Source organism: Odocoileus virginianus, unplaced genomic scaffold, assembly GCF_023699985.2.
Source record: "Odocoileus virginianus isolate 20LAN1187 ecotype Illinois unplaced genomic scaffold, Ovbor_1.2 Unplaced_Contig_50, whole genome shotgun sequence".
Lineage (NCBI taxonomy): Eukaryota > Metazoa > Chordata > Mammalia > Artiodactyla > Cervidae > Odocoileus > Odocoileus virginianus.
Genome location: NW_027224367.1, coordinates 144,731 through 161,337, shown reverse-complemented (window position 1 = coordinate 161,337; position 16,607 = coordinate 144,731). Strand labels below are relative to the sequence as shown.

General features: G+C 37.5%; 1 protein-coding gene across 2 annotated transcripts in view; it reads right to left on the bottom strand.

Moving 5' to 3' along the window:
* Positions 1–6,099: 6,099 nt before the first annotated feature.
* LOC110122823 (ras-related GTP-binding protein B) overlaps positions 6,100–16,607 on the bottom strand; it is a 34,032-nt gene continuing 23,524 nt past the window's right edge. For both annotated transcript variants that reach the window (XM_020870384.2, XM_020870385.2), the window contains 4 exons: positions 14,911–15,033; positions 8,957–9,048; positions 7,511–7,626; positions 6,100–6,628 (listed from right to left, as the gene is read on the bottom strand). In XM_020870384.2, the coding sequence (XP_020726043.1) occupies positions 6,531–6,628; positions 7,511–7,626; positions 8,957–9,048; positions 14,911–15,033 (429 nt within the window). In that variant the 3' untranslated portion in view covers positions 6,100–6,530. The remainder of the gene's footprint in view (positions 6,629–7,510; positions 7,627–8,956; positions 9,049–14,910; positions 15,034–16,607) is intronic.

Here is a 16,607-nt window from a genome sequence, read left to right as displayed (position 1 = left end):
ATGGTATGGACCTAACAGAAGCAGAAGATATTAAGAAGAGGTGGCAAAGTCAGGATGGCTGCTATCCAAAAGTCTACAAGCAATAAATGCTGGAGAGGGTGTGGAGAAAAGGGAACCCTCTTACACTGTTGGTGGGAATGCAAATTAGTACAGCCACTATGGAAAACAGTGTGGAGATTTCTTAAAAAGCTGGAAATAGAACTGCCATATGACCCAGCAATCCCACTTCTGGGCATACACACCAAGGAAACCAGATCAGAAAGAGACATGTGCACCCCAATGTTCATCGCAGCACTGTTTATAATAGCCAGGACATGGAAGCAACCCAGATGCCCATCAGCAGACGAATGGATGAGGAAGCTGTGGTACATATACACCATGGAATATTACTCAGCCATTAAAAAGAATTCATTTGAATCAGTTCTAATGAGATGGATGAAACTGGAGCCCATTATACAGAGCGAAGTAAGCCAGAAAGATAAAGACCATTACAGTATACTAACACATATATATAGACTTTAGAAAGATGGTAACGATAACCCTATATGCAAAACAGAAAAAGAGACTCAGATGTATGGAACAGACTTGTGGACTCTGGGAGAAGGCGAGGGTGGGATGTTTCAGGAGAACAGCATTGAAACATGTATATTATCTAGGGTGAAACGATAACCAGCTCAGGTTGGATACATGAGACAAGTGCTCGGGCCTGGTGCACTGGGAAGACCCAGAGGGATCGGGTGGAGAGGGAGGTGGGAGGGGGGACTGGGATGGGGAGTACATGTAAATCCATGGCTAATTCATATCAATGTATAACAAAAACTACTGTAATGATGTAAAGTAATTAGCCTCCAACTAATAAAAAAAAAATAAATAAAATAAAAAAAAAAAAAAAAAAAAAAAAGAAGAGGTGGCAAGAATACACAGAAGAACTGTACAAAAAATATCTTCACAACCCAGATAATCATGATGGTGTGATCAATCACCTAGAGCCAGACATCCTGGAATGTGAATTCAGGTAGGCCTTAGAAAGCATCACTACAAACAAAGCTAGTGGAGGAGATGGAATTCCAGTTGAGCTATTTCAAATCCTAAAAGATGATGCTGTTCAAGTGCTGCACTCAATATGCCAGCAAATTTGGAAAACTCAGCAGTGGCCACAGGACTGGAAAAAGTCAGTTTTCATTCCAATCCCAAAGAAAGGCAATCCCAAAGAATGCTCAAACTACCGCACAATTGCACTCATCTCACACACACTAGTAAAGTAATGCTCAAAATTCTCCAAGCCAGGCTTCAGCAATACGTGAACTGTGAACTTCCAGATGTTCAAGCTGGTTTTAGAAAAGGCAGAGGAACCAGAGATCAAATTGCCAACATCTGCTGGATTATCAAAAAAGCAAGAGAGTTCCAGAAAACATCTATTTCTGCTTTATTGACTATGCCAAAACCTTTGACTGTGTGGATCACAATAAACTGTGGAAAATTCTGAAGGAGATGGGAATACCAGACCACCTGACCTGCCTCTTGAGAAACCTGTATGCAGGTCAGGAAGCAACAGTTAGAACTGGACACGGAACAACAGACTGGTTCTAAATAGGAAAAGGAGTACGTCAGGGCTGTATATTGTCACCCTGCTTATTTAACTTATATGCAGAGTACATCATGAGGAACGCTGGGCTGAAGAAGCACAAGCTGGAATCAAGATTGCCAGGAGAAATATCAATAACCTCAGATATGCAGATGACACCACCATATGACAGAACGTGAAGAGGAATTAAACAGCCTGTTGATGAAAGTGAAAGAGGAGAGTGAAAAAGTTAGCTTAAAGCTCAACATTCAGAAAACTAAGATCATGGCATCTGGTTCCATCACTTCATGGCAAATAGATGGGGAAACAGTGGAAACAGTGTCAGACTTTATTTTTTGGGCTCCAAAATCACTGCAGATGGTGACTGCAGCCATGAAATTAAAAGATGCTTACTCCTTGGAAGGAAAGTTATGACCAGCCTAGACAGCATATTAAAAAGCAGAGACATTACTTTGTCAACAAAGGTCCGTCTAGTCAAGGCTATGGTTTTTCCAGTGGTCATGTATGGATGTGAGAGTTGGACTGTGAAGAAAGCTGAGTGCCAAAGAATTGATGCTTTTGAACTGTGGTGTTGTAGAAGACTCTTGAGAGTCCCTTGGACTGCAAGGAGATCCAACCAGTCCATCCTAAAGGAGATCAGTCCTGGGTGTTCATTGGAAGGACTGATACTGCTGACGCTGAAACTCCAATACTTTGGCCACCTCATGCGAAGAGTTGACTCATTGGAAAAGACCCTGATGCTGGGAGGGATTGGGGGCAGGAGGAGAAGGGGACGACAGAGGATGAGATGGCTGGATGGCATCACTGACTCGATAGACATGAGTTTGAGTAAACTCCTGGAGTTGGTGATGGACAGGGAGGCCTGGCATGCTGTGATTCATGGGGTCGCAAAGAGTCAGACACGACTGAGCAACTGAACTGAACTGATCATAATTAAGAGACCCTTCAACAGGCCAGCATTCCCCATCTTCCAAAGGATACTGTGGCCATTCAGTATCACAGAAGAAGATCAGGCATGTCTTTTTAAACTCTGGGGATCAAACTTGTCCCAGTTTTTTTAAAATACATTTTAAAGGAGTGGTTCTGGAACTGCTAGCTCCCATCTGTAAGAGAGAAAGCAGCTGCATCCACAGCTGTGGCTTCTTCCCACCGGGGGCATCCCTCTCCACTCCAGATAGGGGTTAGACAGACTTTCCACCAAAGCTTTCCTTCCCTGGTAGGACTTAGTCTGTCCCTTACTGATACAGTTACCTTACTCATCCCTACTGGTTCTGAAAGGTTGTTGCTGAACGATTAGACGCGGGATTCTTGGCCTCCGGAGGAGACGAATTCAATCCGGGGCCAGAGACGAGGCTGGATCGCTCAGAGCTTTTGTGTAATAAAGTTTTATTAAAGTATAAAGGAGATAGAGAAAGCTTCTGACATAGGCATCAGAAGGGGGCAAAAGAGTACCCCTTTTGCTAGTGTTAGCAATGGAGTTATATACTCTCCAATGAATCCAAAGAATGTCTGGAGGTTGCAAAGACCTCACCAGACCCACTCCCATAATTTATGTTTTAAGATAACAGAATTAGCCAGAGACTGTCCTCAGGCAGGATACATTATTGTTATATAATCCTAAGGAATGTAGAGGAAAAAAAGTAAAAAAAGTTTGTCCTTTCTTCCTCCTTGAATATTCCATACTTCTCTCTCCTTGGGGACCCCTAGACTTCTTATCAACCTGCCTAGGAACTGACTCTCTCAGTTCTACCACTGAGGCGGGGTGGAGATGCACAGGGGTAGACCTGATGGCATCCCAGACTGATTTAGTTCCATACCACCAAGACCTTTGTTTGATTTTCCCTTTTCTCTGATGCCACCCAGGGTGGAACAGAGTAGCTTTTCAGAATGTTTCCCAAGCTAGGACTATTAGGGGAAGCATCCGTGTTCCATGTGCCTGTGCACATTTCTGAGTACAGTCCTGATCACAATAGAAGAGGTGAGTTATAAAGGGATGAACAACAATCAAGAGTTCTGTTCTGAGTGTCACCACACCAGTATATGTGATAGCAAAAGGGTCGGCCAGTGAGGAAAAAGTGATTTTTGTCCTCAAGCTACTAGGGCCAATCCTTCCAGTTCATTCCCACAGATTCCACAAAAGGAATATCTAGGGAGTTGAGACAAAACCCACCAGAGAGCCTCCTCTGATCCACTAAGAGTTAGCACTACCAAAGGAAGAAGTGCTTCCAATCTGACCAGATCCTACAATTCCTTATCTGTGTCCTCAAAAAGCTCATGGTCACAAGCAATATTTTTATCCACAGATTAGAGGGACAGCTGTGACAAAGACTCACTTTCAGGTCACTGGCCCCAGAGGCAGGCAGCCAAGAGAGTGACCTCTAGCCTGAGAGATGTTCCTGGAGCTAGAGCTGCACCTCACTCCCAAACGTGCTCTTGTAACTTTGGCTCCTAGCAAGGCTAGGCGCTTCCATACATGGGTCTAAGTAAAAGTACACAGTAACAGCATGGATCACAAGTCCCTTGAAAGTCTATGATCCAACAGATTAGGTTAGTAGTTCTAATTCCCCACACAATTATGAAATGGTCAAAGAGACCAGGAAAAGGTGACCGAGAAAGGAAAGAGCTAGAGCTCTTGAGTGTTCTTACCTTGTCCTGAAGATCCCAGATGAGCCCCCAAGATGATAGCTTACAGTGAACGATGTCGGATTTGTGATCTCCAAAGAAGAGAACCAGGGACCAGGCTTGATCACTCAAGAGCTTTTGTATAGCAGAGTTTTATTAAAGTATGAAAAGGGGCAGAGAAAGCTTCTGACATAGACATCAGAAGGGGGACAGAGAGTGCCCCCCGGCACCAGTGTTTTTTATCTGTAATCCTCCAGTGTTTTTTATCTGTAATCCTCCTTACTAACATAGCTAACAAGGCCTATAAAAAGAATCAGCTCACTGTATCACTAAACTCATATGTTTTACATCATTGGTTTTGATTTCTTCTCTCCAACTCTTTCTGTGTACATGTCTTCACTGTCCACTTGTGTTATTTCAGTTTCTAAGTGGCACATCTTTGGGCAAATTTCTCCAAACATTTTTTTCTTGTCTTCAGTGACAAAGAAGACTGGCTGTTCATTACCATTAGGATTAAGTCAAATTAACCTCATTTTTCTAACCTTTCATAATTTTATACATCTTCCAAGTTCAAATTATAACTAGAATCTGAGAAAAGGTTGAATGAAGAGCAAACAAAGTAATCACGTAACAGTTTTTTTCTGGTGCTCAACTAATTGAATATCTATATATCTATACCTAGGGCTTCCCTGGTAGCTCAGCTGGTAAAGAATCCGCCTGCAATGCAGGAGACCCCAGTTCAATTCCTGGGTTGGGAAGATCCCCTGGAGAAGGGATAGGCTACCACTCCAGTATTCTTGGGCTTCCCTGGTGGCTTAGCTGGTAAAGAATCTGTCTGCAATGTGGGAGACCTATATCTACCTTCCAAAGGAAAAAGAAAAAAACACTTTTGGGTGTTTTCCTTCAAATCTCATCCCAGATAAAGGATAAGGAGAAGATGCCAAATCATTAGTCACAGAACAGACTCCCTATTCATTTCCTCTTTTCATTTTCCTAGATGTTAATAGGACAAATAATCTAGGACATCAAACTTAAACTCTTCTTCTATAGAAGATTAATGCAACTGTTGATAAAATTAATCCCATGAGATTCTTTTAAGAATTTACATTTTTAATCTACATAATGACAGCATGTTCTTTGCTACTCAGTAAAAACTCTATTTATCTCCACTGGGGACAATAAGATGAGCAAAGATGAGGTGCTGGCAGTCTGGAAGAAGTTTCTTCATGACATAAAATTGAGATGAATCTACTGTGCTGTAGATTCCCTAAATGCTTTTGTGTCTTGTTTCAGTTCTATAGAAACTGAAAAAGTTAGGGGTTTGAGTAATTCTAGTTAGTGTTGTCAAACTCCACTTCTCCCAGTTCACAATGGCTCATCTTTTCCTTGGGAATGAAGTCAAATAAACTCCCACCTTGAATGAGGTTTTAATAACACTTAATGAGTATAGTGAAAGCACATACCATTAGGTATTATGGAATATATAAATTAACCATTCCTGGACCTCATAGAAAGAAGACTTACATCTCATAAATACTATCTATTTTCCCTCAACTTTTTATTCATTCCTTCTCTAGTTGCATCTTGAAACAGACTTTCAACACACTTCAAGCCTGGATTACTATCTGTTTCTCCAACTGCCATCAGTCAGCCCGTCGCTTAACTTTCTTTCAAAATTCCTTTACCATTTCCTATCATATTATATCAAAACTCTTCTGCCTAGCTTTAAAGCTATCATTTGGCTCATCCTTCCCAACCAACTTTATTTTATACTATTTCCCAAAAAGCAAGTCTTCTTCCCCCAGGTTAACTGTGAAATTCATTTTCTTTTTCTTAGGGAAAAGCTGAAGAAACAAGGGAAAGAAAAAAAGAAGAAAAGAATGTTACTGAAATCTGTAACAGCAAAACTTTATTTATAATTGCATTTAGGGAATATTTTTAGTGCATGCTGAGAAAACAGTAATATTCCAAACACATAGGTTACTATCTGATAAGGAATATAAGATGATGCTGGAAAAGGCTTTGGCATACACAACAACTGAAACCAGGTTATTAGAACACTTACACTATTAGAACATTGTTATCAGAACACTTACATATCACCTACTTTTATGTCACACCAAATTCACAGACAGTTTATCTTCTAACTTCTTACAGGCTGTTTTGAGTAAATAGCATTCAAGACTATACATTAAGACTGGGGAGTAGGGAAGAAATGCAGAAGTGATAATCATCACAACATTTCAGAGCCTATATATACTAATACAACACTAAGAAACAGTATTCCAATTTTTTTTTTTCTGAAACAGCATTTGGCAATGTTTTAGCGCATGAGAAGACACTGCTTTGGTCCATCCACTCTTTCCAGCTTTTCAAAGTGTTTCCTGGCATTGCGAATATTGATCAGAGTAGCTGCAGAAGCTGAGGATGGGGTAGGGAAGATAGCCAACATAGTTAGTACAAATAGCCAAAGGAATATATTACTAGTAAAAACAAACAAATGAAAGAGAGCCAAATCCCTCAATGTATGTCACAGAGAACCTATGTCCCAAGTTAACCAGAGTTTAATTTTTTTGAGTGAAAGATTTGTTTATATTCTAAACATAATATTTTCAAAATAAATTTTCAAACTCGTTTAGTTTGGGGCTAATAGTAAAACATTATCTTCTTCTATATTCTAATATTAACATAAGATAGATAATTTAAGAGATAATTTAAATTTCTGGGAACATCCTAGAAATACTGCTAGAACCTTTATTTCAATAGTTGTGATCGATACAGCTATTATGGCATGGAGGCATCAAATATCTATCTCTATGCCCATAATACAAATATGGGAGTACGGTACTTAGAAATATACAATAACATATAAAATGGTTCAACAATGAAAAGTTCAGAGCTTAGAGTGACTAGTCCTTTAAAAATATACCCTATGTGGAGCACAACTCATACATTTGAGTTTGTTTTCTTTAAAATCCCCAGATTTAGTAATTTGATTTTTGAAGCTCCCATGAAAAATATAATACCCTAGAGTCTAAATTATTTCTAAGCTTCAAAATATAAATCGATTAAAAAAATTATTTACCATTAGTACTAATTTATTTTCATTGTGGTAAAATACACATAAAATGAAATTTATCATTTTAACCATTGTTAAATGTATAGGTCAGTGGCACTAAGTACATTCACAGGGTTGTGCACTATAAAATAGTTTTTCAGTATCTTTAATAATGTACAACTTCTAAGGCAATTAGTTTAAAGAATATGTGGCTTTGAATCTATGTCAGCTAAGTTTAAACTTACGGATGGATGGATCCGACATCACGACCATCACATAAGTGTTGGATGTAAAAATGTCAATGAAAGCAGCAAAGTTAGAGTTCCTGACTTCCATGCTCTGGAAAGAGGCAGCTAGCTTGCTATAGGAGAAAGGGGAAAAGTGAGTAAAGGACATAAAGTAATAGTAATATCAGACATTCTTATCTTTCATGTTAACATTTGCATACCATTATATCTCAATCCACCACCTCATTAAGACAGTCATTAATCTCACTTTCTTTTCCCAGGAAACTCTAATGACAAATTTAACATGCCTTGGAAAGTGGCCTTGACAGAAAGCAGATTAGGACTTGATAGTGACTGTGAAATGAAAAGCGGGCTTAGACCTAGATTCACGTTAAAAATCATGTTGCCAAAGATTTCTCTAATATTTAAGTTTATTCTGTTGAAATTTTCCTATCATTGAGATTAACAACTATACCTTTTGAATGTTAGTTATGTTGAAATTCTAGAAATGACCCCATTTCTGTGAAAACAAAAAGAGTAATAATATTTATATGCCATTTGCATTTATTCTTTAAAAATGTTGGCATAAACATATCAGAAAGTCTCAAAGTGTGCTAAGGCATAAAAGGGATAACTTACACTTATTCTATTGTCTGAGTATCAAAGTTTTACCATGATAAGAATTTTTATTATTAAAACTTTACTAGATTATGATGTTCAGCTGTTCCTACTTCCTACATTCACAATGCTAAGATTCAAACTAGATTTAAACAAAGCTGAGACAATATGATCAGACATTTTTAGATGCTCTTCTTTGTACCATTCCTGAAATCAGTACCATACTATTTTAATTATCGTAGTTTTATAGTAAATCTTGGTATTTGGTAAGGTAAACCTTCCTTCTTTCTTCTTTTTCAAAACTCTCTTGGACATCGTCTGCTTATTTCTTCCCAAATAGTAACAAACACATTGAAAGGGCACTCACCTTAGATATTTTTCTTATGCTTCTTCTGCATCAGTTGAGTTTGCATTAAAGGATATTGTCTTTCACTTCAGTCAAGAAGTTTATAGAGTTGAGCTTTTCTCTTATTTAAAAATCTTTTTTATTTATTTGGGCTGCACTGGGTCTTCATTGCTGCACAGGCTTTTCTCTAGTTGTGGGAGTGGGGGCTACTCTCTAGTTGCAGTGCACGGGCTTCTCATTGTGGTGGCCTCTCTTGTGGAATATAGGTTTAGTTGCTCTGTGGCATGTGGGATCTTCCCAGATCAGGGATCGAACCCACATCTCCTGCATTGGCAGGCAGATTCTTTACCACTGAGTCACCAGGGAAGCCCAAGATTTATTTTTAATATAAGGAACTATGCTGAATATAGAAGTGGAGTCTACTAAAGGTATTCGAACCTCTCAAATATGATAATTTTTTCCAGAGATAAATATCGAATACATCACACAAGATCTCTTACCTGCAGCTCAGCTTAAATTGCTTAATAATGTTGCTGATTTTCTCGAATCTGTGGGCATCACGCTGTTCTTTACCCTGATAGTGAGAAATCACCTGCAAAAAAGAGCAATGCCTTTTCAATCCATGCCGCATTGTCATATCACCCTCTACTACTCCTCAAGCCATTACATCCATCAGTCTCTTAGTCACCCTGATTTTCAGGGTAGAGTTGGCAACTGGCTTTGCTGTCTTTATTGATCTGTCCCATATTCTATCAGTATTTTGAATAAATTCAACATCCCTAAGGATGACCCATCCAGTAATGTTTGGTTATAATTTTATTAGAACATTTAAGTATTATCTATTTTGGTTCACTGCTAGCCTTTCTCACTTACTTTAAATATTCATCTTATTTCAATATTTCACAGAATGGTTGTTGATTCAAAAAAGTACAAATCAAAACAGAAAAATAAAAAAAAAATCTTAGCTGTTCTTGAGGTGTACTTAATGTACTTAATTTTAACGAAGGCTATAACCAAGTGATTTTTGGTATTATATTTAAAAATCTTAACTGATTGATTCTAACCTCTGAGGATGTACTATTTATAAATGAAAAATGAACTATTCATGATAGACACCAATGCCAGCTGAAAATGCATCCCCTAACACTTTCAGATTAATAAAACCACAAAAATATTTCCCACAGGCTGATGTTAAGTTTCTAGTAGTAAGCAAAACGGAGTCATTTGCCAGAAGAAAATTCACAGGGCAATTCCCTGAAACTATCTAAATTTCAAAAACATAATTCCTAGACCAATGGTGGAATAGGTTCCTGTTGCTTGACTTCAAGCACCTCAGTGAAAATGGTCAAAACACCTAAACACAGTCCTCAAGAGAAACCAAAAGCCACCTGTTATTGTTGGTGAAAAGCAGAGCTCATATTAAATTAACCTCTATGATCATATGTGGTAGATGTGGCAGGAAAATACCACTAAGCAGGATTCTATAATGTCATGTCTATCAGGACAGACAGAAAAGCTCACTTGCTTGCTACTATTTACACTAGTGGGAAAGACAGGGCTCAGGATAATGAACTTCCAAGCAAGTAACCCCTGCCTATGGGGTGAGGCAGAAGACCCTGGTTAGGTCTTGTTGCCTCAGCTGTATCAGTTAGCAGGAAGAATGACTGCCAAGTATGCTGCCATTAAAAATAATGTTTCTACAAAGTTAAAAGGAAAAACTGCACCTGCATTCTCTGCATTCTGTTGGCTGTAATAGGAAAAGAAACCAATGTTTGACAGTCTGTCAGCTATATGCTGAACTTTGTACTAAGATTTAATGTTATCATGTCCTATTTTAAACCACACAAAAATTATGATGTAATTAGTATCTCTATTTTATAAAAGGGGAACCAAACGCAGATTAAAATATGTGTCTATCATACATATGTTGTTTACAAGAGACCCACTTCAGATCTAGGGACACATAGAGACTGAAAGTGAGGGGGTGGAAAAAGATATTCTGTGCAATGGAAATCAAAAGAAAGCTGGAATAGCAATACTCATATCAGACAAAATAGACTTTAAAATAAAGACTGTTATAAGAGACAAAGAAGGACACTACATAATGATCAAGGGATCAATCCAAGAAGAAGACATAACAATTGTAAATATATATGCACCCACATAGGAGTACCTCAATATATAAGGTAAATGCCAACAGCCATAAAAAGAGAAAGTGACAGTAACACAAAAATATCAGGGGACTTTTAACACCACAATTTCATTAAGGACAGATCATCCAGACAGAAAAATCAATAAGGAAATGCAGGCCTGAAATGACACATCAGACCAGATGAACTTAACTGGTATTTATAGAGCATTCCATCCAAAAGCAGCAGGATACACATTCTTACCAAGTGCACATGGAACATTCTCCAGAACTGATCACATGCTAGACCACAAAGTGAGCCCCGCCAGGTAAATTTAATAAAATTGAAATCATATCAAGCATCTTTTCCCACCACAATACTATGAGATTAGAAATCAATTACAAGAAAAAAAAAACTGTAAAAAACACAAACACATGGAGGCTAAACAATATGCTACTAAACAACCAATGGATCACTGAAGAAATCAAAGAGGAAATAAAAAATACCTAGAGACAAATGAAAATGAAAGCATGATGATCCAAAACCTATGGGACACAACAAAAGCAGTTCTAAGAGGGAAGCTTATGGTGATACAATCTTATCTAGGATGCAAGAAAAACCTCAAATAAACAACCTAACCTTAGGCCTAAAGCAACTAGAGAAGAAGAATAAAACCCAAAATTTAATAGAAGGGAAGAAATCATAAAGATCAGAACAGAAACAAATGAAATAGACATAAAGAAAACAACAGAAAAGATCAATGAAACTAAAAGCTGGTTCTTTGAAAAGATAAACAAAATTGATAAACCTTTAGCCAGACTCATCAAGAAAAAAAGAGAGGACTCAAATAAAATCAGAAATGAAAAAGGAAAAATTACATACAGCTGATACAGCAGAAATAAAAAGGATTGTGAGAGACTACTACAAGCAAATATATGCCAATAAAATAGACAACCTGGAAGAAATGGGCAAGTTATCATAAAAGTACAACCTTCCAAGACTGAACTAGGAAGAAGTAGCAAACATAAACAGACTAATCATAAGTAATGAAATTAAAACTGTGATTAAAAATCTTCCTACAAACAAAAGTCCAGGACCGGATGGTTTCACAGGTGATTTAGATCGAACATTTAGAGAAGAGCTGACACCTATCACTCTTAAACTCTTCCAAAAAACCACAGAGCGTGGAATATTCCCAAACTCATTCTAAAAGGCCACCATCACCCTGACACCAAAACCAGAGAAAGATACCACACAAAAAAGAAAATTACAGGCCAGTAACACTGATGAACATGGAAGCAAAACTCCTCAACAAATACTCTTTCAAGCTGGGAGTTTATTTGATTTCATCCCCTAATGAAAAGATGAGCCATTGTGAACTGGGAGAAATGGAGGTTGACAATACTAACTGTTGCTGCTGCTGCTAAGTCACTTCAGTTGTGTCCGACTGTGCGACCCCATAGACAGCAGCCCACCAGGCTCCCCCGTCCCTGGGATTCTCCAGGCAAGAGTACTGGAGTGGGGTGCCATTTCCTTCTCCAATGCATGAAAGTGAAAAGTGAAAGTGAAGTTGCTCAGTCGTGTCCGACTCTTAGTGACCTCATGGACTACAGCCTACCAGGCTCCTCCGTCCATGGGATTTTCCAGGCAAGAGTACTGGAGTGGGGTGCCATTGCCTTCTCCGGACAACACTAACTAGAACTACTCAAAACCCTAACTTTTCAGTTTCCATAGAACTGAAATAGAACACAAAAACATTTAGGGAATCTACAGAATAGTAGACTCATCTCAATTTTCTTTTCTCTGTGTCATAAAGAAACTTCTTCCAGACTGCCAGAACCTCACTTTTCTTCATCTTACTGTCCCCGTAGCAAGTTTTTACTGAGTAGCAAAAAAACAAAGACACTGATGAAAGAAATCAAACATGACACAAACAGATAGAAAGATATACCATGTTCTTGGATTGGAAAAATCAATATTGTCAAAATGACTATACTACCCAAGGCAATCTACAGATTCAACACAATCCCTATCAAATTACCAATGGCATTTTTCATAGAACTAGAACAAAAAATCTTAAAATTTGTATGGAGACACAAAATTCCCTGAATAGCCAAAGCAATCTTGAGTAAGAAAAACAGAGCTGGAGGAATCAGGCTCCTTGACTTCAGACTATACTACAAAGCTACAGTAAATGAAACAGTATGGCACTGGCATGAAAACAGACATATAGATTAATGGAATAGACTAGAAAGCCCAGATGTAAATCCACGACCTATGATCAATTAATCTATAACAAAGGAGGCAAGAATACATGAAGAAAAGACAATCTCTTCAATAAATGGTGCTGGAAAAACCAGACAGCTACATTTGAAAAATTAAATTACAACATTCTTTAACACAATACACAAAAACTCAAAATGGATTAATGACCTAAATGTTAGACTGGACAGTATATAAGACTCTTGAGAAGAAAACATAGGCAGAACACTTTGACATAAATCTCAGCAATATCTTTTTCAATCCATCTCCTAGACTAATAGAAATTAAACACAAACAAATAGGATTTAATTAAACTGAAAAGCCTTGCACAGCAAAGGAAACCATAAAGAAAGCAAAAAGACAACTCACGATATGGAAGAAAATATTTGTAAACTATGCAGCTGACAACAGATTAATCTCCAGGCTTACAAACAGCTCATGTGTCTCAATATCAAAAAAAACAAACAACCCAATCAAAAAATGGGCAGAAGACCTAAATAGATATTTCTCCAAAGACATACAGATGGCCAAGAGGCACATGAAAAGATGCTCAACATCACTAATTATTAGAGAAATGCAAATCAAAACTACAATGAGATATCACCTCACACCAGTCAGAATGGCCATCATCAAAAAATCTACAAACAATAAATGCTGAAGAGGGTGTGGAGAAAAGGGAACTCTCCTACACTGTTGGTGGGAATGTAAATTGGTACAGCCACTATGGAAAACAGTATGGAGAGTTCCTTAAAAAACTAAAGCATGGTTGTCATGTGATCCAGCAATACCACTCCTTGGCATATATCTCAATAAAAGTATAATTCAAAACTATACATGCATCCCTATGTTCACAGCAGCACTATTCACAATAGCTAAGACATGGAAACGGCCTAACCACCCACTGACAGTTGAATGGATAAAGATGTGGTACATATATACAATGGAATATTACTCAGCCATAAAAAAGAATGAAATAATGCCATTTGCAGCAACATGGATGGACCTAGAGATTATCATATTAAGTGAAGTAAGTCAGAAAGAGAAAGACAAATATCATATGATATCATTTATATATGGAATCTGAGAGAAATGATACAAATGAACTTGTTTGCAAGATAGAAACAGACTCACAGACTTACAGAACAAACATGTGATTGCCAGGGTGGACAGGTGGGTCTAAGGATAGATTGGGAGTCTGAGATTGACACATAGATAGATGCTGCTATATTTTAGAACAGATGGCCAATGGGGACCTACTGTACAGCACAGGGAACTCTGCTCAATATTCTGTAATAACCTAAATGGGAAAAGAATTTGAAAAAGAATAGATACATGTATATGTAAAAAAAGAAAAGAAATGTGTCTAAAATCACCAAGCTTTGGTAGAGCTCAGAAACAAATTATTTACTGTGAGCTACTCTTAGGGTTATATTTATGCAGCTGATCGGCAAGTACTTATGCAGTTCTTGTGACATGTCAAATGAGTTTTTATTACTGTTATTAAACATTTCACTTATAAATATAATATTGGGTTTTTCATACTCCCTCACAGCCATATACACAGTAGGAGATAATATTATTAAGTTGAATTTATAAGAAAAATAATGCCAACATACCTCTTTGCCCTTTCACCTCACCATCTGAACTCTTATTTATGTTACTGAGGTGACCATTACATCTCCTCCATGTTAAAAGTTTTAAACTGTTTTGGAGAAAGGGGTGTGATACAAGTTTTCTCAAAGGAAAATACCCATCGTTTCATAATAGAAGTCAATGGGAAATAGGAATTATTTAAGACAAATGGACAATTATTAACAAAACAATCTAAATTATATAGTAACAAATACCTGCAAATGCTTAAGTGCTACTAATTAGTAAAGACCAACACACAAAAGAACTTCTTTCAAGTTACTTGCTGACAATACTACTTCATAAATAAAGCTATGTATGCTGAAGTAATGACAAGAAGGAAAACAAGTCTTTCTGAAAGTGGCAACATATTCTCCATTGCTGAACAGAAAAAGGTGAGTGTGAAATACATCTGCACAGCAGAAAGTTCTCACCAGAAAAGTGGCTCTCTCAAATAGAAGTACTTCATCAGCTTCGATAATTTCAGCAAAATTCCTTAGGTTCATTTCCAGCTGCTGGACATTGGGGATCAGCTGATAAACAATGCTGGACCAAGCCTAACAGAACAGAAGCACAGTGCAATATTACTAACTGGTAAACAGGCCCAGATCTTTGCAAATGTGTAAGTATACTATGGGCTTCCCTGGTGGAAGTATACTACAATATATAGATAGGAAAATATAGTGATAATTAAGTCTTAAACAAATTCTAGTAACAAATATAACACAAATGAAGTGAGAAAATGAAACTAATATTTTATTTCTGTTGTTCAGTTACATTTTTAAAAGTTTCAAACACTTATGAAATGCTTCTTTCCACTGATAGTTAGAAATCAACAAATACTTTAGTTCCATCATATTGCCTTAGGGAAAGCTGAAAACTCTGATTTACTTGGCTAAAGAACTTCTAATCCAGTCATTCAAATAGATATCTAAGACCAATAGTGTAGATTGCTAAGATCAGAACCCAATATTTACATACATCCAATAATCAATTTAGTGTAAACACCAGAGCCACATAGAAAAATGGCCCCTCCCCTCAATGGGATAACATACAAGAGAAATTACAAGAGAAAATAGTGGCACTATTTGTAAAGGCTTATTGTCAACTGTATAAATTATTGATCTAATCAAATTAAAAATGGTCCACTGTGTGTTTGCCTAAAACTGATTTCATCCAGAGGAGTATGACTATAATAGGAATTTAAATTAATCACACTCTCCCTCTATTTTCCTAAGGCTCTTTTATTTGAATTTTCATTATAATATTTCTTTAAATATCATTCCAATTTGTCTGGTAGGGTGTATAATCTTCTCTTCCCCTACTAGAGCACAGGAACCTGGTCTGAGTTATTTGTGTGTCCAACAGTATCAAGCAGATATGCAATGAGTGCTTGTAGAATAAAACTTAATAAATATAAAAATTTATGTCAGCTCTATGTAACATTGATGTAAGAGATGTAAGAGCCATGTTTCTGTTCCAATTAGTTTTATTACTTAGGCATGGGGGTTCAGGTTCCAAGTTCCCAGGTCGGTGTTAATGTCACTGCTGAATTTACCTTGGAGAAGGCACCAAAGCTAACCACAGCAGAGACATTGTCACTCACAGCAGTGTTGTGATTAGCCAATTGTCTTTGGTCGTGTTATGTATTGCCATCCTTCACACCGCAGTTGGTTCTTATCAGTGCGTCATGTCCATCCTTATTCACGGTTACCTGTTCTATGGGAATAAGGCTTTGAGAGAAATTCGGCCCAAATTAATCTAGAACAGTATTTCCTAGACAGGTATCTCAAAATGATCTGTTATTAGAGTGAGGCTGGGTCAACATAATATTGGGAAAAATTAATTAGTTAAAAAAAAATCAGTGGTTATGTTTTAAAGTCCAACTGTTTTTCTCCTTGGCAAATCAGGTTTCTGTGCTTTTGGTTGAAGATACTTGTCAGATGCAGTTGATACTGAGGCTGTAGCTATGAGTCACTAAGAAGGATGCTTTCCTACCCAGATTTGTCAATGAATATCAGAAACAGTCTGAAGGAAAGGTCTGACCACAGGAAGACCCAAAAGAAGCCAGTCTTTCAAATCACTAAATCACTGGGAGAAAGGGAGAAAGCAGGATAAGGAGCCTATGTGC